Source organism: Bemisia tabaci, chromosome 3 (assembly GCF_918797505.1).
Source record: "Bemisia tabaci chromosome 3, PGI_BMITA_v3".
NCBI lineage: Eukaryota > Metazoa > Arthropoda > Insecta > Hemiptera > Aleyrodidae > Bemisia > Bemisia tabaci.
The window spans coordinates 35,650,656-35,676,151 of record NC_092795.1 but is presented as its reverse complement, the minus strand read 5'-3'; the positions used below and the strand labels follow the sequence as shown (position 1 = coordinate 35,676,151).

Sequence of the window (25,496 nt, the reverse complement as noted above, 5' to 3'; positions counted from 1 at the left end):
TAAGTATAAGTACAGCCCACAGAATTACTTTTTCATTTTGTTGCTATCTCAAGTCTGTGGAATGCGTAGAGCATCAGATTGTTTGGTTTTTTTTCTTTTTTACTATTTACCGTTTACGAAAAGGAATTTACACTCTACATCAGATAAAAATGGACAATTTAGGCCGAAAAAATGTGTTTCTTCAAGCAACGATGTTTCCTTTGTTCCCTGTTAATGATTCTAATTTTTATTTTTATTTTATATCATGATAATAATTAATAATATATAAATAAATCAAACGTTAAAAAAATAATTATATAATTAGATACATTTGATTTTAAAACCTTACGCATGAGCGATTTATTTTTAAAAAAGAATTATAAACTTATTGTATTTACCTTGTCATTAAACAACCAGAAAAATTTTCGGGAACAATTATTATGCGTGGTTCTTAAAATACTCTTTCAAAATATATAAAATAATACGCTCTCTTTGAATTTGACCGTTACTCGCGGTGAGTAGAGAATCTTGTCACAGTGACAAGACTATCGAGTCCGGTGGCTTAGAAACCTAGCATATAAAACAAGACTGGTCTTGTTGCATTAACAAACGGGTGTTGTTTCCCAAACAAACTGAGTTGTTTTGGCAGACTAAAAGTCTTGTTCCTGAGACAAGGCAGGTTTAACAAGTTTATCTTGTCTCTACGGCTCTATTATTTTTTTCAGTGTGGTTCTTGATTTAAGCGTAAATCTTATTGAATCAAGAGTAGTTTTTCTTGTCGATGTTTTTAAGAGTCTGGACTTTAGATCAATGTGTTTTTTTCCAGTGTTAGGTTCAACATTGTCTTTCATTATCAGTATGGTCAACGGCCAATTTAAATACTAGAACAATCCAACATCGCAAAAAATGGTTGTAATACTCCACACCAGTGCTAGATACTATATCAATACGATGAGGAGAAAATAAGGGCAAGTTACTGTCTTTTGTGCCTATACAATCAACTCAAATTACTTATCCGTGCGCGTAAGTTGGGTGATTCGTCTCTACTCAGAAGTGGTCGTTAAATGCAAGGACGATGTCGTGTCTCGGTCGATTAACTTTCTTCTTATCAACGTGCCTTACGATGGTTCTCTCTCATGTTCTCAATGGTCCGATTCTCGAGCGCATACAGAACTTTGAGATCCCCGACCTTGCTGTAATCCCAACAAAATGGCAATATTCGCCTTGCTGTCTCGGAACAACTGGAGATTTCGGATTAAAACAGGTCTCGGCAATGGAGATGTTGCATGTGTGAGGAATTTGCGATTTGACTGTTGATTCTTATGTAAAAGTTCGCGAGAAACACGATGGTGCCACTGGTTTTTTTCTGAAATTAACTCCCAAGCTCAAAAAAAGCTCTCAAGTTGCGGCCAAAATGGAGGGGATATCCCACGCTATCCTGAGAGTCCACCTCGACACCAAGACAAAATCTCCATGCAAAGATAGGGAGCAAATACATTGACAGGGGTGCCACTTTATTTAGGGACTCCAAAACTGAAAACACGGCAACCCTGTCAATGTAATTGCTCCCTATCTTTGCATGGAGAGTTTGTTTTGATGTAGAGGTGGACTCTCAGGATAGCGTGGGATATCCCTCCATTTTGGCCTCAACTTGAGAGCTTTTTTTGAGCTTGGGAGTTGATTTCAGAGAAAACCAGTGGCACCATCGTGTTTCTCGAGAACTTTTACATAAGAATTATCAGTCAAATCGCAAATTCCTCACACATGCAACATTTCCATTTGTCGGCCATTGGATCCGTTGTTATTCCAATGACGATCCGGCCCGTTCTCACTGTTATCTAGTGTCCACACGAGTGCGATTGTCAAACGCGTACAGAACTTCAAGATCCCCGAGCGATCCTCGCGATTTTAATCCTAACAAAATCGCAACCCTCGATTTACATTCTGGGAACTCTTGTAAACACCTGTCGAACACAGGTTTCAGCGCATCATCAGTAACCGACCCAGTCAGGATCCCGATGACGATTCCCATTTCCGTGGATCGCCTCACGAGGACGTCTTGCCGGTCGCTTTCCAGCGTTCCCCAACCACTCTGTATGCTGAACTTGCTATCGTCTGCCGCTAGAGTGAGCAAGGTGTGCGCTAGTTCCCGAGTTCCTCGCGGCAGGCGGTACTTGAAGAGTTCCGTGACCGCGACGGAGAAGTTGTGGAGAGACGCCTCCTCGCCAGTGATTCGCTCGATGCTCTGAACAAAGTCATCGATGGTCTGGTTGGTTATATTTAGTTTGGTGATGTAGTATGCTCGGTCGAAGATTAGATTATTGATGTCCAACTTGGTCTCTAAGTTCGGTACACTGAGTCTGTTTCCGTCATAGACGGTGTAAAAACCATGGTCGAGGAGGATCTGCAGGATCAAATCCCGATGAACAACGGATGAAGTTTGTTTGAGTTCAAAAATCGATCGTCGGAGTTGCTCAAGAGCCCTCAGCGGGATCTTTTGCCGGATGAGGAGTCGTGTCTTATTATCGAAGGCATCCTCTATTTCACGGCCCAACCTCTCAAAATTCAAGAGGGTTTTCATAGTTTTAAAATTTACAGACTCATTTCGGTATGGTTTGAGCTGACCCGTCTGGAAGTAGCTCAACGTTGAGCGTGTGTTGTAGATATTATGACCCTTACGCTCCGATCTGTAACCACTGTACCAAGTTCTGACCTCGGCAATGTGTTTTTCTTTGTTGAAGCGCCGAGCAAGCTCAAATACATCATCTTCTATTAAGCCGTAATATCTAGGGGGAAAAAGAAGAAAAAGAGTTGTTATGCCCTGAGATGATTCTATGAATTTATGCCGCAATCACACGCTGAATGTGGGAGCTGAATGTGGTTTGAATGTGGAAGTCATCGGCCCGATGCCTGAATTTTGCGCGTGACGCGCAAAATTCAGCAACGATTCTCAGCACTTTTTTACGGTATACTCATAACGTTCTTAACAACCAAGTCGGAGTAATACTCGTAGGTCGAGATACTAACCGAATTATTGGCTTTAGGCCCGATCTATACTATTCTGGCTTTGGCCTCATGCCACTAACTGGCAATAATGTCCCTACGTAGGTACGCTCTTATTCGATTGCAACAAGTGGCAAGTCCCGCACTGGATTAAAAAAAAAAAAAAAAAAAAAAAAAAAAAAAAAAAAAAAAAAAAAAAAAAAAAAAACCACTTCGGATCTGGAGTCCAGACTCTTGAAAACACTGACTAGAAAAAATACTCTTAATTCAATCAGATTTAAGCTGAAAGCAAAGAAATCCGCTCAAATTAAGAGGCTTGGTTCTTGATATAAACTTAAATCAGATTGAATCAAGAGTATTTTTTCTTGTCGATGTTTTTAAGAGTCTGGACTCTAGATCCAATGTGTTTTTTTTTCCAGTGCGTGCACTGCTAAAAAAGTGAGAAACGTGGGAACGCCTTCAATTTTTGAATCGGCAACATGCACATCCGAGGAACACGAAAAGTTGCATCATGGCGCCGTAATTAACTATCATTGTCAGCTCAGTTTTTATGAGGCATTCGTAGGTTAGCGTATAGATTGCATTCAGAATTGGCGAATGGTCCCTTCGGCGTAATTTTTAGACTTTCGACTGGCCAGTGCGTGGATTCAACATTCGCCAGTTTGCAGACTGGGGAACGAATGTGGCTCGTCCGTGGACGGGGCAAAAATGTCTCCCAGTCTGCAGACTTGGAAATTTTATGAACATGTGTAACACTCACACTAAAAATAATGCACACACTGGCAACTGGCAATTAGCATCACACTGGCAATTTATACACACTATATCCTCAACAGAATTCTTGCTGATCGCGTCTTTTACAAAAATTGTACCGTTTTTTACCGTAAGATTATTATTCCAAATGGAGATATATGCTACACATTCTCTCCTGAGAGAAAAGTTACCGTAGAAATACAAAAACATTCCTAAAAAAATCATAATATCACGATTCAGTGACCGATTTAAGACAGTTTACCTTCATTATCATTAAATTTCATTTCTACAACGAAGAGTCATTTATTCTGAACTTAGTCTTTCATAGGTATTTGAGTTGAGCCGTTTATGAATTAGACATCAGTTCTATGATAGATTTTTACGAAGTTTCAAACTTAGAAGACCGGAAGCCCATTGTTAGGTTTGCAGTTATGTTGCCTTTAACTTAATTGATTTCCCGCATCAAATTTGCATTTCTGGCAAGGAAAAAATGGAAAATTTGCCCCCCCCCCCCCCTACTTTATGTAGAACTACTGTGGCATCTCCAAACATGAAGGTCTAGCAAAGCCTATGAACAGTACCGAAAAATATAATTGAAACTTATGTGACTATAATCCTCAATCGTTTGACATGAAATTCAATTGTGTGTTGCTAACTTTGCCTAGTAGCCAGTCGGTGAAATAGATTATTACAAATAGGTCTTCTTTTAAGACCAAAAAGAAGGAAAAATTGTTATGTATTTTTCTTGAAGAATACCAACGAATTAACACTTCGAAATTATTCCGAGCATAAAATAAACTTTTTGACAGAGAAAAGACTCACTGATGCAAAAATTTATCCTCGAAGACGGGAAGGTGCACCAATCCGTCTGTGATGTTGATTCTGAGATTGCCCGTCACTACGGTCCGGAACACGTCCTCGCTTTTTACAAGCAACTTGACAAATCGACACACATTCTCCACAATCCTCGTAAAACTTTCATCATCAAGTTTTTGCGCGAAAAGAGCTTTGCGAATTGGTATGTCAAAATTGTCGACTAAAACTATCGCTTTTTGCTGATGATGATAAGACAATTGATGGACCAGCTTTTCTCCCCCGAGCGCAACCTGCAAAAATATGTGTCTTGTAATTAAATGCGATGAAGTTACACGTTGCTTTTCGGCTTATTTGATCTGATATGGCTGCGTTAAGCTCATTGAGAGAAATTATACCATTAATGGATGTGTCAAAGCGGACCTTTGAAATTCTTTTATGAGCTCAATTTATTTGAAAAATTCTTCAAACTTAAAGGATAACCTTTTTCTAGTATTAATTTGCCTTTTGGATATGTTTTTTTTTTTTAAATAAACGCGAAGGATTTTTTGCGCCATTTTATCCTAACTTCAAGGAAGAGAGTGAACTTTGAATTTCGTAATCAATAAATTTAACAAGACCATAAGCTGAACTGCAGTTTTCATGAATTGCTCATCTTTTGACCCCTCCCATGTAATAAAATGTTTTTACCCTTGAAATCGGATTGCTTGGTATCGATAGGTTCCCCCTTCTATCTCATTATACATTCTGGCTATGGTAGGTATACTGCAATGATCTTTTGGTCTTCCCCAAAATAGGTGTTTCTTTCCGCGTACGTCGTGCTATTAACGGATTAATTAAAAGAATAAAACATAAATTATCTAACTTTTGAAATAAGTTAAACTGTCGACTCCGTTTAGTTTAGCCATGCTCAGGAAATCAGCATACGTACCTCACCTATACTAAGTTCTTTATAACCATCGCGGAATAGTAAAAATTCATCCTTGGTGAGCTTGGTTAGCCTCTTGCTCAATAACAGGTAGTTAAATTGTTCAAAGAGTCGCGAAACCATAATCGTAAAAGAACTTTCGTAGTCCAGGTAAGAATCTGTCGATAGAACTCCGAAGTCTACCATGAGGACAGGATACCGAGCAAAATGGGACTCGAAAAGCTCCGGCCAATCCTCCAGTATTTTCAAGCGCGGCTTCGAAAAGGTAACGTAGTTCTTCAGGTAGTCTCCGACAGCATTGATAGGTTTCGTGACGTTCACGGGGGCGGATTCGCTTACGGTTTCGTTTTTGGAAGCCGTGCGTTCTGTGGAGGTGTTTTCGTGACGCTCTCTATACTTCTGCAGAACGTCCTGAAAGATTTTGTCGGTTTTCAAGAGCTTTCCCGCATTGATGGAGTATCCATAGGAGTCGATCTCCATGGTGAAGAAATCTTGAACCAATTGAAGGTTAGTGGTTTTGCCGAAACCAGGAGGGGCCTCGATGTAGATGTGCCTACGACCATCTAGGATGTACTTGATTAGTAGGGATTTGTCTATGAAACTGCTTGTCTGAGCGAGGTTTTTAAGGATGCCAGATTCTCCATCGGTATTTGAAACCACCTGTGTAAAAAGTAAAATTCAGTGGGTAAGTTCTACTGATGGTTCATGCAGAATGCAGATGATGATTCATGCTACAAACCATGAATATGAATTTTTCCACTCAGATCCTCATAATTTTCGTCGTGTGTGTAAGCTTTGCTCATCTGTAAAAGCAAGTTTTTGATCGCTGTTCCTGCCTGTATTAGGTGTCCCAAAAATCTGAGAATTATTCTCCTGCTTACGTTCATACTTTTTTCAAAAATTCGAAACTCTACAGATTTTTTTTTTCTTCTTTTTTTTCTTTCTGTCAAATGAAGTTTTCAAATAATGTAAAAATTCGTTAAATCATTAAATGCGAAAAAATGCAACAAACTTTTCAAAATACGGATTATGTTAAAGTAGAAAAATAAAACATGTATAGCTATGCCAAATGTAGTTCAGGTTATGAGGATGTGATTTCTAAATTACACTCAAACTCGAGATTTTTAGCAGCATCTTGTTCTATCAAAAACCTCTGGATGGAACTATAATGAGAAAGCTGAACTTACTGAAATAAATATAACAAGAAGCTCCAATACCAAAATCATCCTTTTGGCTCTTGAAGGGCGTCAAACTCCCAAAAACAGTCTTGCTTTCACACCTAAGTTTGGAAATCCAACGCGCCAAGTCATCACAAACTCACGATTAGGGGCTTAATTTGTAAAATGATACCTATGGATTTTTTTTCGACTGATTGTCTGGCATACTACTAGGATTTCATGTTGTTTATTGAAAAAGAACCACATTTGCAGAGAATTATAGCCCTCACTACGGACACAGAACAGTTGCTCTGCTTATCACAACCTAGATTCTTGCATATGAATTGAGCTGATAACATCTTGACGTAAAAATAGAGCATGGGTTCAAATACCTAGACAGTGAATTTGCAAAAACGCATATCTCAGTTTACGACGCTACAGACTTCTTGTAATAATTTATTTCGGACGCAAAAATTTTTGAACACCCTATATCTATACCCTCTGACGTAAATGTCTTACATTCGAAAAATCGCGTTATGACGTCACAAAGCGGCTGATTACCCCCTTTTTAAATCGATTTTTCTGTAGAAAATACTGCGAAAGTGGATCATTAAGCACTCTGAGATTCAGCGATAAACTTTTTTCGTGCAACTCACCATTTAATGGCTATTTTTCATGAGGAAGAGGAAAATCATCCACATTACGAACCTGTTTCAATTTGTGAGCCTAGAGGCTTTCTCTTAATTGAACGAATAACAATGATGGATGCAATTTTTCCGAGGAGAGAAACTAGGGTAGAGTGGGAAGCCTTAGAAGAGGGTTTTTATTATGGAGCTGTACGCACAGAGTTGAGAATAATTTTAAAATTGCCACAGTCCTAATCATATCAAATATAATTAGATACAATAAGCAGTTTTAATGTACGTCAACAGCGATAAGAGATATCATAGATTCATAGGCGGACGTAGGCACTTCAAACGGGGAAGGGGGATCCAAGGGCCTGCCCCAGAAAATTTGTGAATTTTTACGAATCCGAAGTTTGGTTTCAAATCTGGAAGTTCGTCGCGTATGAGTACCAAACGTAAGCGTCTTTCCTTCTTTTTTCCTCCGTTCGCTCCTTTTTCCTCGTATTTTTTTTGGGCGAAGGGGGGGCGTGCGCCCCCTGCACCCTTCCCCTCCCATCGGATGCGCATATGCCTAGATAGACAGCTTAAAATTACTTGGAGGCATGGCATGCGAGAAGTTGCCAATGATGCATGAAATCGCCTTCAAAAAGACACTCTTTGCCTTTGCGGTGCAATACCCTAGAGGTGTCGTCAGTTAAGTTGACGGTTGTTTACCTTCGGTTTGCAAGCGCCGACGACCATTTTGGGCCTATCCACAAACCCTCGCTCGCTACTGTCCATCTCAAAAACATCGGACTCTCGCGGTAATGAATTATTAACAAAGTAACACAAGTCTGAATTGGTTTTTTGATACTTTCAAACATCGAACAACTCTACTTTTCAGCTACAACGAAATTACAACCACGTAAAGATCGGGAATCATAACTGAAACATAGTTTGTTTACAATATGATCATAAGACGGATGTTTTCAAGATGGATAGTAGCGAGTGAGGGTCTGTGGATAGGCCCAAAATCGTCGTCGGCGCTTGCAAACCGAAAGTAAACAACCGTCAACTTAGCTGACGACACCTCTAACACAAGAGAAGTTGCTTAGCTATGATTTGGAAGGCGCTTCTCAGAGTCAGGCTACTTGTTATTGTATTTCCAACAGATGTTCAAGTTGATTGTAAAAATTAAGGAAGAATTAGTCGGAAAATTTATAAAAAACGGTGACCTCATTTTTCTTTGTTGCTGATTCATCGGTTTGTGTCCCAACTTCGAACCCATGGCCATCTAGAGATTTTATATCGTGTCCGTAGACATCATCGCAGGCTTCGTACGTCCAGGCTATAGGCTTTCAAATTTTCAGGGATTGAAGCCGACTAGAATCTGTCACTGCAGATCTATTCGTCAGTTCCGCGAAAATTTGTCGCTCTACTACCGGGATTCGAGCCCGGGACCCATCGACTTAGATTCTGAAGCGCTGACCACTATGACCTCAAATTAATTTAAATTTCAATTTGGAGGAAGTGAGTAAAGAGGTCATTCGAACTTCTCGAGAGTGAAAATACATTCATATATTTAGGAAACGTGACATGAGGCACGTACAAAGACTACAGACATTGAATGGATACAAGTACATTTGAGTCGCAAAACACTTAAATACATGAAAGTTTCGATTTAAAGTACGTTTACACAGTGATTTAAACAATAGAGTTGATGATGTAAACTATGTTTTTTCAAATATTGATGACAGGAATTTAAAGTTAGCATGATTATTTTTAGATAAAATTAAACATTTTCCGCTCTAATTTTATTTTTGAAAAAATACTTTTTCAGCAGATCAATCGCTTCAGTCTAAGAATTTAGCGCTTTTTAACGTCAACAGTTTGTGCTTCTATTGTCTCCTAAACATGTAATGAGTTATTTATAAATTGTTATCTAAAATAAACAGCCCTATTCAGGTTCTAATAAATTATATATGAAAACTAAATGCATATAAATGAAAGGACAATCTGTACACGATTTGCGCATCACAGTTAAAATCAAAGAACGAATCAAAAAATCGGCCCTAAAAAGGCGTCAGCTGCTCATGGTTCCGAAACGTATGTCCAAATCCTGACACTTGCATACAGTTTTTACGACCTGTAAATCATCTTACGTTGTTTTATTGCAACGATTCATTAATCAATCCTTGCGTAACGCACTCTTTTGACTTAAAATTTTTTCTTCTTTTTTATCAAAAATTATCAATAACAAAAATAATTTCGTTCTAAATAGTAAAATATACGTAATATCCTATTTTTTTTAGCAGAAAAATAAAACCAACATTGATAAGAAGCTAAAAGAGAAAGACGCAACGATAAATATCGGAAACAAAAGAAATTTTTTTTAAAAAAAAATATCAATGAATAAATAAAAGAAAAAAGTGAAAATAAAGAAAAAATCAGACAGCATCGATAGTCTATTAGGCTCTTACTACCACCGTCATGAAAGTTTTGTCGGGATGTGTTAAACAAATTTTATCATAAAAATATGTATTTTACTTACGCTGTGGCTACTAAAAAGGGCCGCAAAGCAGGCTCTTGAAGGCGCGGAGCGCCTTCAGGGGGTTGGGCCGCGTAGCGGCCAGGGTCCCAGGGTGCATAGCCCCCTAGTATACATCATACTCATAACTTTCTTTTAAAATAAATGTTTTCTAAAGAGAAATTTGGTAACATTCGAATGTTCATACGGCGTTTTTCCTTAGCGCGGCAGTGCAGAATGTGCTCGATCTGCCGATGAAAGCGTACAATGAAAACTTTCTGTACCTCTAAATAATTCGAAGGCTATTGTATTACTTTCCATCAAAATTAAATATTTGGAACCTCTACTGATGCGAGCAATGCGCAAACATTTTAGCCAGGTAAACATAATAACATAATTTAAAATTAAATTTAAATTTTTACATGCGCGGAAAAACTCTAAAAATTCCGAGCTCCTAGATTCTCAGCCAGGAAAAACCGACGCGAGAGTTGACGAGAGCATGGATTTTTAGTTGTCTTCTGACCAGTTGTATTTGCTTCATTTTAACTCTCTCGGATTGAACGATCCAAAATTTCCTTAGGCGCGTAAATAGCCTTAGAAAAACTACTACGAATTCTGAGCTGCGAATTCTCGGCCGGGGAAATTCGCATGGGACACGAAGTTTTCGATACCTAACGTTGTGGAAATCAAGCGCTCTCTTATTCGGTGTCCGGAGGAAGTATGTGATGTGGTATCACACGAAAATGAAGGAAAATCTTATCTGTGTTCACCTGCCACAACAACTGACGTATTATGTAGGCATTATGCTCACATCGTTAAATGTGGAAATCAAGCGGATAATAACCATCAGGATAATATTTCATTTTCAATAATCGGGAAAACTCTTAGAATATCAATGTTAGATAGAATTATTGACTATTCGCCCGCAGAAGTATAGATCCCTCCTGTAGCTTTCCTCTAGATTTTTATCATTCCATTTAATCACGAGTTTTTTTTTTTCTATTTTCAGAAACCTGTGCTGTGAGCTGCAACCTGCAACCCCGACACAAGGTATGTAAATCTCTCTTGCATATTTTACCGCATGCATTGATCAATGTTTCCTCGGTACGAGTTCAGTGTGCCAAAGTATCTGAAACAGACTCGTCGAGTCACTTACTCTTTCCCTAATTAGACATTAAACCACGAATGAATTTTGACCGAATACATTTTTCCAAAGGTACATGACGCGTAGGGCACGATGCGCAATTGTGCACATAATAACGCGCTCAGTGCGCGTATTTAGAAAAAACACGGCCTTTGCCATTAATATTGTGAGAAATCAGCTGATTTCTAAGCTTGTCCCCCAGAATATAGGATTTGGACCTATTAATCGCACAACTTATATTCAGGAGCATGTAACGAATTTCCACAATAAGCTTTACAATCCAACCCGGAAACCCAGAAAGCGTTTGTTCATGTCGATGGAACATATTCTTATATTGATAAAAGCTCGAACTTTCGAGTTTCACCTCAAACATTTTCTCCTCATGCGATACGGCATCTGATCAAACCCACTCTCATAGTCGCCCTAGACGGTTACATTCTATCTATTCTAGAGCCTCAGTTTGCTGATAGCCGAAATTACTTGATACGTAATTTAAACCTATGGTAAAGAATCGATTATTAAGGTTTTCACTGCAAACACCATGTTTATAGATCATTGCCCATAGGTTTAAATAGCAGATCATTCGATGTATCGCAAAGCACGACACGTCGCGCCATTGCATGAAATCGTCTCAAAAAAGGCACTCCATGCCCGTGCGGTGGCACTATACCGTAACACAAGAGAAGTTGCCTAGCCACGATTTGCAAGGCGCTTCCGAGAGTGAGGTTACTTGGTATAGATTAATATAACAGGTGATCAAGTTGCCGTTAATGATAAAAATTAATGAAAAATTCGTCGGAAAATTGATCAATAACAAAAACTTCATTACACTTCAATTACTAAGTAGGAATTCAATGAGAAGGTCACTCAAACTTCTGCAGAATAGAAAAACTCATATATGTTGGAAACGTGCGACATGAAGTATGTAAAATGAGAGACTCTGAGTGAATAATAATATATTTGAGTCACAAACATTTTAACACAGTGAAGTTTAGGTTTAAAGTACGCTTACTGTGTGCTTTAAAGAAAGCGAGAGGAAAGTCAGACGCATGACCGCGCCGTTTATAAAAGACTTTTAAGACTTTAAACCAGATTCTATTCTAATTGATCATTTCCTCGCTTATGCCTTCATTTCTGAGCGAAGCAACTTCATAGACTTATAAGTCGTAACCGCACGCATACTCAAGAAATAGACAGAAGGCGCGTGTCAGGCTCAATAATTGTCATTCCTGTATCCGTTACCAAAGAATTACCATTTGCCATCAGTAACGCTCTTTGATTTTAATAATGATGCGCAAATCGTGTTCTTTGTACAAACTTTCGTTTCATTTATAAGCATTTAGTTTTCATGTTTAATTTATTAGTGCATAATAGGGCTGTTTATTTAATATAGCAATTTATATAAATAACTTATTACATTAGGATACAATAGAAGCACAAATTGTTGACGTTAAAAAGAGCTAATTTTCTCAGACTGAAGCGATTGATCTGCTTGGAAAAGTTGTCTTTTTTCAAAAATAAAATTAGAGCGAAAATTTTGTAACATCTAACAGTAATCATGCGAATCTTAAATTCCGGTTCTTGACATTTGAGAAACTTGGTTTACGCCATCAACGCTTTTGTTTGAGAGGTGACACGGTGATGCCTCCACCTAAAAGTGACGATGGAATGCCAATTCTCACGTATGTTCCAATACTCAAACATCTAACACTGGTCTTTGAATAGAGGAATAACATGCCGTCATTGGCGACCACCAGTTGCCTGTGATATCGTTATGGCACAATTATTGATGACCTGCGTTGGTTCCAGTGTTCGAAACTCACCTATGAGTTTTAGGAGCCACGTGGCGCATTAAGCCCGATTTTTAGGCGCCATTGAAGATTTTTTAGGGGCCAAATTGACTTTTTGACTTAACGACGCATTCAGTGAAAAGTTAGACGCAAGACGGTTTCGTAACAAAACTAGTAAGTAGCTGTAACTTGGGGAAAACAAAAGCACTAAGGATGAAATCGTGAAGAATAGAAAAAGCTTTCACTTGTTGTGCTGAAAATTTCGAATGAACGCCCAATATGAAAATTCAAATTTTTAGGGGGCAATTTTTAGGGGCCACGTTGGCGCAGAGCCTTCATTTTTTAGGTGCATTTGGCGCGTTTGCGCCTGTGAGTTTCGAACACTGGTTGGTTCTTACCGCTATCTATATCATGCCGGAATCGCACGCTGAATTTGGCAGCTGAATATGGGAGCTGGGGGTCGGCGCTCAACAGTTGAATTTTCATAATTTTAGGTCTTTTTCATCCTAAATATGTTTTATACTTATTCGAATAGTTCAGACAAACTAATATCTGCTGAGAGTCCCTATCCTCGTGTGTGACTACTCAATACCGGACCAATGACTCCCACATCCAGCTACGTGTCCAACCGTCCATATTCAGCGTGTGATTCTGGTTTCAGTGCGATTGTCAAGTGCGTAAAGAACCTCAAGATCTCCGATTAGTCCGTGCGGTTTCAAACCTAACAAGATGGCAACCCTCAATTTGCAGTCTGGAAACACTTGTAAGCTCCTGAGAAATACAGGTTTCAGCGCTATTTTGTTAATCGACCCCACGATGATCCCAATCACAATGCCTATTTCTTCAGACCGCTTAACGAGCACATCTTGCCGGTCGCTTTCCAGAGTCTCCTGACCACGCAACAAGCTGAACTTGTGAGCGTCTGCTACCAAAGTGAGCAAGGTGTGAGCTGTTTCCCTTGCACCTCGCGGAATGCGATGTTTGAATAGTTCTGTAACAGCTGCGGAGAAGTTGTTGAAAGACGCTTCCTCTCCTGTCAGTCGCTCAATGCTCTGCACGAAGTTATCAATAATGTGGTCGTTGATTTTTAGTTTATTGATGTAGTATTCTCGGTCGAAAATCAAGTTTTTGATATCCAGCATTGCCTCGAAGTTCGGTATGTGTAGGGTATCTCTGTCTTGGACGGTATAAAAGCCATGATCAAGGAGAATCTGCAGAATTACGTTTTTATGGATGTAAGTTTGATTTGTGCCGAATACAGTTTGTCGCACTTGCTCCAGGAGCTTCTGTGGAATCTTCTCTCGGACATGCAGCCGAGTTTTATTGTCAAACGCATCTTCCATAAATTGGCCTACTTTCTCAAACTCCAAAAGGTTTTTTAATGTTTTGAATTTCATGCACTGATACCGGTACGGTTTTAGCTCGCCCGTTCTAAAAAAAGTGAGCGTTGAGCGTGTGTTGTAGATAGTTTGACCCTCGCCTGCTGTTTTGTAGCCACCGTACCATTTTCTAACGTCAGCAACATTTTTCTGTTTCTCAAAGCGTTTAGCTAGCTCAGAAACATCACCTTCTGTCAGGCCGTAATACCTGGAAATGATGAAAAAATCACAGTTTAGAGTTAAATGCATTGAAATGGAAATATAACGCCATGAAATAACATCATATCATCTTACGCTAATTTTTCACTTGAATAGGAAGAAAGAACAATTATAACTGACCACAGACATTATTGCTTTTACAAAACTAGCAGCGAACTAGGCAGACGTGAAAACCGGCAAAAATCCCGGTGGGCCATCGATATTAGGGATAAAGTTTATGGGCCGGGTTATCGTCTGACACAGCCATAAAACAACTTGAATAGGTCGACCGAACCACTGAGAGCGAATATTTCCGGATAAGTTTTTAGCTCCAGTCTGCCCCTGCGCGAAACCATGTTTAACATTAGCAAATTGTCGTTTAGGCAGGACGGTTTATGGTCTTGAATGTCCCATTCTTAATGGAAGACAAACTTCAAGAAAAATTCAAAGTACAGGAACGAAATTAACCTGCTGTATTCAAAGATAAACCCATCCTCTGAAAATACTGATATCGAGGTATCTATTTTTTGCTCTCATTTTACTTTCCTACGTAGGGATTTAACAGCTTTTTCTGCGGTTGAATAAATCGGATTGCGAAGACCTCGGAACGCCCCAAGTTTTTGAAATGTTTTCAGACTTATTACCCATATTTTTCTGTATTGCCTTATTACAGTTGACTCTCAATAATTCAAAATTGAAGGGAATCGGCTTTTTCTTCGAATTAGCGAGGTTTCGAAATAAAGAGAGTTCCAATTAAAGCGATTCATGTGGGGAAATTTCGAATTAGAGAGGTTCGAATGTAGAGAGGCAAATGGACGGATTTACGTCAAAAGGAACCAAAAATATCAGTTTATTTCTTCACTGAGGTAAAAATTACACTAAGTTATTATTAAGTATTAATTATTCATATTTAATTTTAAAATTATTAATTACATGTTTACATTTTGACAATCCTATCAGCTCTTTCAGACACCCAGGTACATAAACAGTTGACTTCGAATTGTAGAGGGAATGTACCGTCTTATTTCGAATTATAGAGGGAGGACCATATTTACTTCCCACACTTCGAATTACAGAGAGAATTTTCGTCGCAATTTCGAATTATAGAGGGCCGCGCTAGCTTAAAAATTTCGAAATAACAAGGGGAAAAAAATACATTGATTTTCTTCGAATTATCGAGAGATTTTCAAGGGAAACGGACTTTCCTTCGAATAAACGAGGTTTTCGAATTATCGAGAGTCCACTGTATTAGGTCAATTTTCTGCGGAATATCATAGTGTATTAATAGTTAATAAATAATAAAATTAATATGTTTGTAGTTTTCAAAATGAAAAAATTTGGTCGGTGAGATTTGTAACTTTCAAAAAAAATTAAATTCAACAGATAAGTAAATTAATAAAATCTGCTCTACTGAACATCTTTGAGGTTTTTCAGTCTAGATTTTGGTATAACTCAAAATCGTCCATTGATACGGCCTAAGCGTTCTGAAAATTTTATCAACATAAAAAGGAGCTTACCGATGCAAATAATCATCGTCAAAGATGGGGAAATGCGTCAGTCCGAAAACGTCGACTCTGACAGTACCCGTCACCACGGTCCGGTGGACGAACCTACTTTTTATGAGCAACTTGACAAATCGGGAAACACCCCACATGATCCCCTTGAAACTTCTATCATTGAGATGTGGTGCCAGAAGCGCTTCGCGGATGGGTGCGTCGAAGTTGTCCACTAAAACGATCGATTTTCGGTGATGATGTGTTGATAAGAGTCGGGCAAGTGTTTCTCCTCCGACCGTGATCTACAAAAAATACGCCGTTCGGTTAATTTGATTTGATTGTTTTTAGAGTTTTTGAGAGATTTTTAGAGACTTCCTAGTGGCATAAGCACGTTTTGGAGTCGAAAAAAGTAATTCTGGACCACTCATAACCGACGAATGCTAAATAACAGATTCTGGCAATGCCACAACCACCGAGGCACATTCTTTTCCTGTGTGCCTCAGTTACAGTGCCCCCCCCCCCCCACTCCTTTTCTAAAAATCTTCGTTCTCTTTCCCACAAGTCGCAGTAACTTGTAAAAAAAAAAAAAAAAACCTCGTAAATATTCAATTTGATGGAAAAAAATCATACAGACCTGACATAATATTAATAGATCTTGTAGATTTTAAACTGCTGTACAGGTTTTGTATTTTTGATATTTTTGAAATGCGTTCATAAGATTAATGTTATGTTTTTGAATGCGTGATGCCTAGTTAATGACTATTAATAATAACTATTAAATCCCTCAGTATTATTCATCAATCATTTGTACATTGATTTTTCAAAAAAAAATTCAAGAAATCAAAGGAGACTATCTGTGCGATTTTTTCCTTGGAACAGTGTACTATTTTACATTCTTGTTAATCAAATTCATAAAGGAACAGAACGGAAACTCCATACTTGCGGAGGTCTTGAGATGCTACTAATTTAGTCAGGCTTATCGAGTCAACATACGTACCTCGTCTAGGCTGAGTTTTTCAAATTGGTCGCGGTAGAGTAAAAATTCATCCTTGTTGTCGGGGGTCAGCCTGTTACTCTTTAACAAGTAACAAAATGGTTTAAACAGCTCCGAAAGCATTCTTTGAAAAGAGCGCAAATGGTCTTGATCAGAAATTGTAGACAGAGTTCCAAAGTCGAGCAAAATAACAGGATAGCGAGCAAATTGGGTTAAGAACAACTCCGGAAACTGCTCCAGTATTTGCAGTGCTGGCTTTGAGAAAGTTTCATAGTTTTTCAGAGGGTAGACACCATGAGGTTTCGTAACATTCCCGTGTATTGAGTGGCCCTCAGTGTCAGTTAGGAAAGCCACTCTTTTTGTCAAGACGTTGCGAAGGCCTTTACACTTGTCGAGGGCGTTCTGAATGGTTGCATCCGTTTTCAGGATCTCTGCCGCGTTTATGGAGTATCCATGAGAATTGACATCCAAGGCAAAGAAATCCCGGAGCATTTTCAGGTTTGTAGACTTGCCGAAACCAGGGGGAGCCGCGATGTAGATGTGCCAATGGTTGTCCAGGATGAACTTGATCAGTAGGGTTTTGTCGATGAATTCACGTGTCGTAGTGAGATGTTTAAAGGTGGTATGATTCCGTGGCTCTCCGCCGGTATTTGTAGCACCCTGTAAAGAAATAAAAATAACGGGCTAAGTCGTTTATCATCGATTAAATCCTTCTTTAAATTTTCCAGATCTCCCCCTTTAATTACTTGAAAAATTTGCATTTTGTCTGAAAAATTTCGCTTTTCAGTACATGTGATTTTTTCATCCCGATATTCCTAGAATGGTTTTTTTTTCAAAAATTTCAGAGGATTCTTTCCGTCTATAAATGTACATAGTTCTTGACGTATTTCGTAAATTTTGTTTCCCTGTTTGACAAGATACAGAATCGACAGTTTGTCAAATCACAAAATTCCCAAAAAGGTTGAACGAACCCTCTAAACCATGCATTCAATTTAGACAGTGCGGCATATAAAAATATATTACTGGTTTGAATAATGTGTTTCACTATGTGACGCGCTGTAATATTGAGACAAGTCCGCACGTGACCTAATTTTAATATACGTTAAAGTAAATTTCATTTTATAAATTCAGGAACTCTAAAATTTCATTATTATGTTTCTCTCTTCAAATCAGCAAGCCGAAACGTCATGAAAGGGTTGGACTTACGGAAACGGATGCAATCAGAAACAGTACTTGTAAAATCATCTTCTCGTTTTTTCAAAGGTTCCAATTTCCTGAGAGATAGTCTTGTGCGTCGCATTTGATCCCAACAAGTGACTGGATGATTTCACCACAAATTTACCATTGGGCAACTCTGACAAAATGATATTTTTGGTTTTGGGGAAAACCTCCCCTTTTTTCATAGTGGTTTCCTAAAGAAATAACACTTTTTCTTGTCACATATCCAATCCGCTATACTGTACGTCTACACCTCTATTAACTTTATACCGACCCAACTAAAGTTAACGTCACAATCAAGTTAGATAAATAGCGTTGATAAGAACAGTATTGTATAATGAGACCAGGCGGAACCAGGGCCACCAGTGGTTTTTACTTAAAATAATGACCGAACTGAGGTGTCCGTCATAGTCAGTCATCTTTCGGGAAATCAAACTACTGCAGGGAATCTGCATGCAGCATCGCGTCAGGGGTTTGCAGTTTTACCGTAGATATGCGCGGATATCTGGGTTAGTTTTTTCGTTTTTATAGAAATTGTCGTTTTTACGCGCGGTTCAAAGTCGGACTTAGGACCAAGTGTCTCTTTTCGCCTTCAATTTTAATGATACTTCAAGCACATCCAGAAAGCACGAATAGTAGTATCAGGGAACCGTTTGAGTTCAAGAGCCTCGTTCTGTTTTCATCTTGTGACTTTTCACGTCTCAACGGTATTTTTACGCAAACGTCTTGGTTCGTTAGCGTCGTGAAATTGAGAAAAACTTGGTGAAGTGTGCCCAGATGTCGGGAATAGTTTTTTTTATTTTGATAGGGAGGTCGAATCCCGGATGAAAGCAGGATGGAAGAAACCAAGGGTGTCACTACCGCAGTGGATGCCGTTTTAAACCGAATCCTTCGAAGTGCGATATCTCGGTTAATATTGAACGTAGTAAGTTGCTGTTAGGACGGATTTTATTATTTTTAGCCGATCTACGAGAATGAAGCATCCAAACACGATTTTGTGACAAGCGCAATTGACCCATGCATTTGAGTTATTTTAAAAGCCTACTTCAGGGGATGCCGTAGGTGCTTCGAGTAACTGCAGAATTTATCCTGAGACCGTCGAGTTCCTAGAAAAGCATCATGGTATCTTAAAGAACTAAAAATCATCACTCAAAGATCGCTAAGTATACCACTGAAGTAATAAATATAGCTCTGAATCTGATTGACCAATTTAAAATTTAAATTTAAATGCTGAATTTAACCAAGAACCCGTCATGCCCTTCTCATTAGATTTGCTATCTTTTAAACACCTACCTCTCAGCTTTAGGCGGTCGCTCTCTACTCAGCAGTGATTGTTGGATGCAGGAATGATTTGAAGTCATGATCGATTACATTTTTCCATATTTTTGTCGTGACTTCATCGGTGTAGTGCGCCTCAAGTTAGTCCTCCCTTCTATCCACAGCGGTGCCATTGTCACACTTGTGGAAAAACTTAAAATCTGCAAACCGGCTTAGCGGGTTGAAACCTACCAAAATCGCAACCCTCAATTTACAGTCTGGAAACACTTGTAAACCCTTGAGATATACAGGTTTCAGTGCTTCACCATTAATGAATGACCCAACCAGGATCCCAATTATAATCCCCGTTTCCGTTGATCGCTTTACAAGGACATCTTGCCGGTCTTGGTCCAGAGTTATCTGACCACGCAACAAGCTAAACTTGCGAGCGTCAGCCACGAAAGTGACCAAGGTGTGCGCCAGTTCCCGTGCACCCCGTGGCGGGCGGTTCTTAAAGAGTGCTGTGACCGCTGTCGAAAAGTTGCGGAAGGACGCCTCTTCCCCTGTTAGTTGCTCGATGCTTTGCACAAAGTGATCGATAATCTGGTTACCAATTTTTAGTTTGTTGATGTAGTATTTTCGGTCGAAGATTAAGTTTTTGATGTCAAGCATTGTTTCGAAGTTCGGTACGTGGAGTCTATTTTCATCTTGAACGGTAAAAAAACCATGGTCGAGGAGGATCTGTAGGACTAGGTTCCTGTAATGGACAGTTTGATTGGTGGCAAATATAGCTCGGCGCAGTTGCTCGAGGTGTTTATGTGAAATTTTCTGTCTGATTGGGACCTTTGTTTTATCATCGAAGGCATCTTCCACATCATGACCGATATTTTTAAAATCTAGGACAGTTTTTAAGGGTCTGAATTTGATTGACTCAAACCGGTAAGGCCTAAACACACCTGTCTTGAAGTAACTCGTCGTTGAGCGTGTGTTGTAGATATTGTGGCCCTTGCTCGCTGCTTTGTAACCACTGTACCAATCTCTGACGTTGGCGACACTTTTTTGTCTATCAGTGCGTTTAGCAAGTTCCAAAATTTCATCCTCTGTAAGGCCATAATACCTGAAAGAGAATAAAGTAATAATTTCAGATAGGAGGGTATTTTTGGGATCAAAATTTAAACTTTGAAAGGGGTCTAAAATCATCTAAACGCCAAAAATTCCGATGACTGAGAAGAAAGTGCCCACAGAAGCGATAAAGAGAATGCTCGATATTGACTACGCAAATCGTGCGTTCAGAGGCTTTTATACTCTACTAAAATCTTCGATGATGCTTTTGTGCGATTTTACTGCTAAAAAGTCTCCTCAATGTACTAGTAGATGGCATATGCCGGTTTGACCACAGATGTTGCCAGATTGTGCAAATAAATAAATAATTATTTATTTTTTTGCACAATCTGGCAACAGCTGTGGTCGAACCGGCGTATGCCATCTACTTGTACTGTATCTCTTTTCTGCGATTGACTTTTCCAAAATTAAAAAAAAACAATTTGTGTCAAAACCAACAATCGTGGTTTTTACTTTTTGATCTTTCGCTCCAGTAAAATTTTTTTGGTTTTGCATCCGGTTAAATAAGGTGTTACCACCTATAGGACTTCAAAACCTCTTATACCTTGTAAAAACTTGTGCATTTTAGCCTCAGGGTCCGTATTGTCTCGCATGTGTCTTTGGTATACTAGTTGTGCCTCCTCAAAGATGAGTCAGGTTCATGAGAATATTTTTTCTGATCCAAAGTCATTTTAGTTTTCTTTCTCTCTCTTCTCCCCCGCCCTCTCCCATTAGTCTCGTGTGTCCGAGTAAAAATGAATGGAAACCAACATGGATCCTCGGTTAGGATTTATCTTTAAGCTTTGATCTATATTTCAGTGAAGGTATAAACTTAAACTTGTCAATTTAATCGGGCCAACCACTTTAAGCATTTATACAAATAATAAAAAAAAGAAGAACTCACTGATGCAGAGATTCGTCTTCGAAGATGTGGAGATGCATCAGTCCCTCTACAATTTCGATTCGGAGACTGCCTGTCACCACGGTTCGATGGACAAACCTACTTTTTGTCATCCCCTTGACCATCCGGGAAACACTCCACATTATACCTTTAAAACTTGTATCGTTGAGATGTGACGCCAAGAGAGCTTCACGTATCGGTACGTCAAAGTTGTCGACTAAAACCATCACTTTTCGGTGATGATGTGCTGACAAGAGTTGGGCCAGTTTTTCTCCTCCCAGCACAACCTGCAAAAATAATGTTTTTAACAGTAGGAAATGTTGATTTGTATTGTTTTTTGGCGTTTGTGATACAGTGTACGGTTTTCTCCGATAAATAAGAGATGATGTCAGTGGCGCAGGCTAGCTTTTAAGATACTTTTTCCAACTACTTTATTTTGACAAACTCTCTAACTCTTCTAAGTTTTAACTCTCCAAGTAAATACTCATTTATGGTTGATGTCAACGTTTACTAGAAAGATCTGAGAATTTTTTCGGAACCAATCTTGAGTACGTTTAAAGGACGTCAAAATAGTTGTAGATCGCAATTTTATTTTCTGGCACTCATAAATTATCAAAAGTTATTTAGTTCGTGTTATTTATTGCATTTTTAGATTAATAGGTAAGATAGGTAAGAAATAGTTGCAGTCACAAATCGACCAATAGGTAAACAATAATACGATTTTTTGTTTTTTCCTCAATATTACACCGATAAAAAAACTGATGCTGACTAAACATTATCTGGATGTAAAAAAAGTTTGTGGCAACTCACAAAACGCTGAGTGAACCGCAGTTAGCTGTACATCTTGACACTGCTATTAGTAACTGCTGTGAGTGACGGTCAACTCAGCGTCTCGTGAGTTGTAACACACACTTTTACACTTTTACACATCCAGAATATTAAGTCAGCATCCTTTTTTTTTGGTGAGTGAACAAACGTATCAATGACTTAACTAAGGACACTGCTATAGTAACTGCTGTGAGTGACGGTCAACTCAGCGTCTCGTAAGTTGTCACACACTTTTTTACATCCAGAATATTAAGTCAACATCCTTTTTTTTGGTGAGTGAACAAACGTATCAATGGCTTAACTAAGAAAACGTGTATCTTGGTTTGCGACTTTTGAGACCTCTCGTCATTTTTATTTCTTATACAGAGAGTAAACTTCCATGATCGCTCTTCTTTATTCCAAGCAATCTCTACAGAAGTTTTATACTGTAGAGGTTTCTCGTCCTAAAAATAGGGAAGGATATTTTGAAACATCGCCGCATGAATACGAGTTGAACGAATTTAGCCATTTAAAGACGTTAAAAATTGATAATAAAATCTAATTAGACCATAAAATCTTGAACTCCAAGTAGACCACATATATTTCAAGATAGTGTACGTACCTGGACGATGTTCAGGTTCATAACTTGGTCACGGTAGAGTAAATATTCGTTTTTATTGCCTCTGGTAAGCCTCATACTTTTTAACAAGTATTTAAATTTTTCAAAGAGCTTCGAGACCATTATATGAAAAGTGCGTATATAGTCTTCATAAGACTTTAAGGACAAAGATCCGAAGTCGATAAAGATAACAGGATGATAAGCGAACTGGGTCTCGAACAACTCCGGTGATTCTTGCAGTATTCTCAGGGGCGGCTTCGAGAAGGTATCATAGTTTGTCAAAGAGTTTGTGGAGGCACTCAAAGGTTCCGGATCACTCACGTGGACAGATTTGCTTTCGGTGTCAGTTAGGAATGCTACGCGTTTTGTTGAAATGTTCCAAAGGCCTCTACGCCTCTTTAAGATACCTTGAAAGGTTTCGTCAGTTTTCAGGATCCTTTTCGCGTTGGTAGAGAATCCGCGTGAGTCCACCTCCACAGAAAAGAACTCCTGGAGCATCCGAAGATTTGTAGATTTGCCAAAACCAGGAGGAGCCTCGATGTAGATGTGCCAGTGGTTATCTAGAATGAACTTTATCAGCAGGGATTTGTCAATGAATTCGCGCGTCTTTGTGAGTTCCTTGAAGGTGGTACATTTACGTTGTTCTTCGTCGGTATTTGAAGCTTCCTACACAGAGATAATAGACACAAATGAATGAACACAAAGGCATTAATCAAGTAGGCGAATAATTGCATTGATATTTTCTTCAATGTCTCAATGGATGAGGATCGATACATAGCATTGAGAATTATATTTTAATGATCCAATTTTTTGTTCTACAGTTCAAAAGTTTGAACGTTTTACGTTTCACTTTTCTATTCATTGAAGTGAGACAATAATTAAACAAATTTGTGAAATCATGAAATGTTGAAATAAGTATAATGAATTCCCTGAAACAAATGGTACTTACAAATTGTACCATAGAATGTTTTTGCGTTGAATTATACTTTTTTCACAGTTTGACACCATATATATAAATCATGGACTCCTCACAATCGCACCTCAGTTTTAAACTAGAGGCATTCAGCTCAATTTTAATCTCGCTTAATGTTCAAAATGGTAGACGTATATTACCCTGCTGAAAGACCCCTTAAATATTATTCGGAGGTTGTACTTACTGAAGCAGCTATGATTAGAGACAGCAATGGCAAAATCATCTTTTTGACTCCTCAACGGTTCTAATCCTCTTAGAAAAAGACTCTTCTTTTGCATCTGATCCTTGGAACTGATTGTACAACTTCATTGCAACTCGAGCATCACTCACGAAATGGTTGTTTAACTTTTTCGCGAAGTTACCTATCTTGGATAAATCCGTCGGTTTTTAAAATTATCCTTAGAAGAACAAACATTCGTCGAAAAACAAAACTTTCATGACAGCCACTGAACTCCGCTGTTTACTGCAATCTCACCCATTCAACCAGCGTATAACCTCATCATCAATTTAGATAAATAGTGGTGATAATAACAAAACCCAAACCGTTCCAGTCTTCTTGCCACAAGAATTCTAGGCGTAATCGAAAATCAATATTTTGCCCTAAACCATTCCAATTTTTTCAGGAGCTAACCTTCATCATAAAAAAGTAATTTTCCATAAAAAATGAAATTTTGTGACTGTAAAGATTAGAACTGTCCTGGGCCGACATCATACCAAATTCGGTTTGTTTGCAATTCCTTCAACAGACTGAGTTAGTGACCTCGTCAGTCGATGTAATATCGAACTCTTGGTTCAAACCAAAACTAACCAACATAAGCTCATGTGCGATTTCATCATGATCATGAGTCAACTGCGTTAATTTATTAAAATTTAGTCATAGACCGGTCAGAAATCAATTAAGGACTCATTAAGTACGATAAATTTCGATTGTAAGAAACACTTGGACGCATTTTACCATCATCTTGCAAAATACGCGAATCAGAAACAAGGTTATGTGCATGTTTACTTTTGAACCATGACGTAGTCACTGAATCAGTCTACCGCTAGTATCATATGAATTAGTGAGATCGAAAACACACCAACTAGGTCGCTCGAAAATGCTCAATTTTCAGTATAGACAGTCAATTTTTGTAAAGGTCATTGAAGTTAGCACATCTGTTCCAACTTGGACTTTTAAAATGTCACTAAGTGCTCGTCTTTCGGCACCAAAACCATTTTTCTCAGACTAATTTCTTTATCCACTGTGCAGTTTTGTGTGTGTCTTGGTTACTTTCATTTTTTTGAGTAGGTGTGTTTTCGTTCTCACTGATTCATATGTAATCGTATTTTATATTTGCTTTGACCTCGTGCTGCCGTTATTTTCTCAGTTCTGTTTAAATAAGAGGATAATGTATGGATATGAGTTGATTTTCTGATTTTATGAAAACATAACTATATATATACTCTCATATATTAAAGCCTCCTAATTAGCTTTTATATTAGCCCGTTTTTTTTTACCTACAACGCGTATGTATTTGCTCGAGCCTTCATTTATTACTGATACAATTTTACATACTTGATAGTTGTGCTGTGATGTATAATCATCCATTTGAAGGCGTTTCTAAGGTTCCAATTTTCATCGCCATCTCCATTGCATTCTTGTCTCGTTGTAACGCACCGCGCACCGGCAACACAGGTCTACACTCAATCATACAAAACGCTTCGTGCGCCATTCCCTCTCAAATGGGCCTGTTGCGAGAGATGATTTATTACACTCTAGGGTGAATTTGCTCGAAAATCACGACGGGTATGTAAAAAAAAATCTGAAATTCACTCCGCGCGCAATCTGCGCAGTTTATAAGGGTAAATTCGCTC

General features: G+C 38.6%; 3 protein-coding genes across 6 annotated transcripts in view; 1 reads left to right on the top strand and 2 right to left on the bottom strand.

Moving 5' to 3' along the window:
- Positions 1-1,762: 1,762 nt before the first annotated feature.
- Positions 1,763-7,273, bottom strand: LOC109042655 (uncharacterized). Of its 2 annotated transcripts, none has more exons than XM_072298268.1 (4): positions 6,664-7,273; positions 5,480-6,136; positions 4,558-4,841; positions 1,763-2,765 (listed from the first exon to the last, which is right to left on the bottom strand). In XM_072298268.1, exons 1-4 carry the CDS (start codon positions 6,700-6,702, stop codon positions 1,814-1,816), a joined length of 1,932 nt encoding a protein of 643 aa, XP_072154369.1. In that variant the 5' UTR covers positions 6,703-7,273; the 3' UTR covers positions 1,763-1,813. The 2 variants fall into 2 exon arrangements, with proteins under 2 accessions (XP_072154369.1, XP_072154370.1); XM_072298269.1 differs by having other exon boundaries at positions 6,694-7,273.
- A 3,525-nt stretch (positions 7,274-10,798) lies between these two features.
- Positions 10,799-25,496, top strand: part of LOC109043431 (uncharacterized) — a 272,968-nt gene continuing 258,270 nt past the window's right edge. Inside the window, exon 1 of the mRNA XM_072298261.1 lies at positions 10,799-10,815. The gene's annotated coding sequence lies outside the window, so the exon portion shown is untranslated. The remainder of the gene's footprint in view (positions 10,816-25,496) is intronic.
- LOC109043443 (uncharacterized) lies at positions 12,261-25,301 on the bottom strand. Of its 3 annotated transcripts, none has more exons than XR_011899541.1 (5): positions 25,198-25,301; positions 22,673-23,335; positions 21,247-21,530; positions 19,278-20,358; positions 17,288-17,426 (listed from the first exon to the last, which is right to left on the bottom strand). XR_011899541.1 is itself a non-coding variant. In XM_019060644.2 (4 exons), the coding sequence occupies exons 1-4, from the start codon at positions 18,009-18,011 to the stop codon at positions 13,338-13,340; spliced, it is 1,926 nt and encodes a 641-aa protein (XP_018916189.2). In that variant the 5' UTR covers positions 18,012-18,249; the 3' UTR covers positions 12,261-13,337. The 3 variants fall into 3 exon arrangements, 1 of the variants encoding a protein (XP_018916189.2); XR_011899540.1 differs by lacking the exon at positions 25,198-25,301 and adding an exon at positions 23,827-24,050; XM_019060644.2 differs by lacking the exons at positions 19,278-20,358; positions 21,247-21,530; positions 22,673-23,335; positions 25,198-25,301 and adding exons at positions 12,261-14,286; positions 15,794-16,074; positions 17,973-18,249 and having other exon boundaries at positions 16,770-17,426.

Bases quoted from the DNA above. Each gene is read 5' to 3' on its own strand.
- LOC109042655 (XM_072298268.1), bottom strand. From the start codon at position 6,702: ATGATTTTGGTATTGGAGCTTCTTGTTATATTTATTTCA. The intron at 6,137-6,663 runs GTAAGTTCAGCT...CTTTTTACACAG, and splicing joins TTCTTGTTATATTTATTTCA to GTGGTTTCAAATACCGATGG. The intron at 2,766-4,557 runs GTGAGTCTTTTC...TTTTCCCCCTAG, and splicing joins GAGGATAAATTTTTGCATCA to ATATTACGGCTTAATAGAAG.
- LOC109043443 (XM_019060644.2), bottom strand. From the start codon at position 18,011: ATGATTTTACAAGTACTGTTTCTGATTGCATCCGTTTCC. The intron at 17,427-17,972 runs GTAAGTCCAACC...ATTTCTTTACAG, and splicing joins TTCTGATTGCATCCGTTTCC to GGTGCTACAAATACCGGCGG. The intron at 14,287-15,793 runs GTAAGCTCCTTT...CATCATTTCCAG, and splicing joins GACGATGATTATTTGCATCG to GTATTACGGCCTGACAGAAG.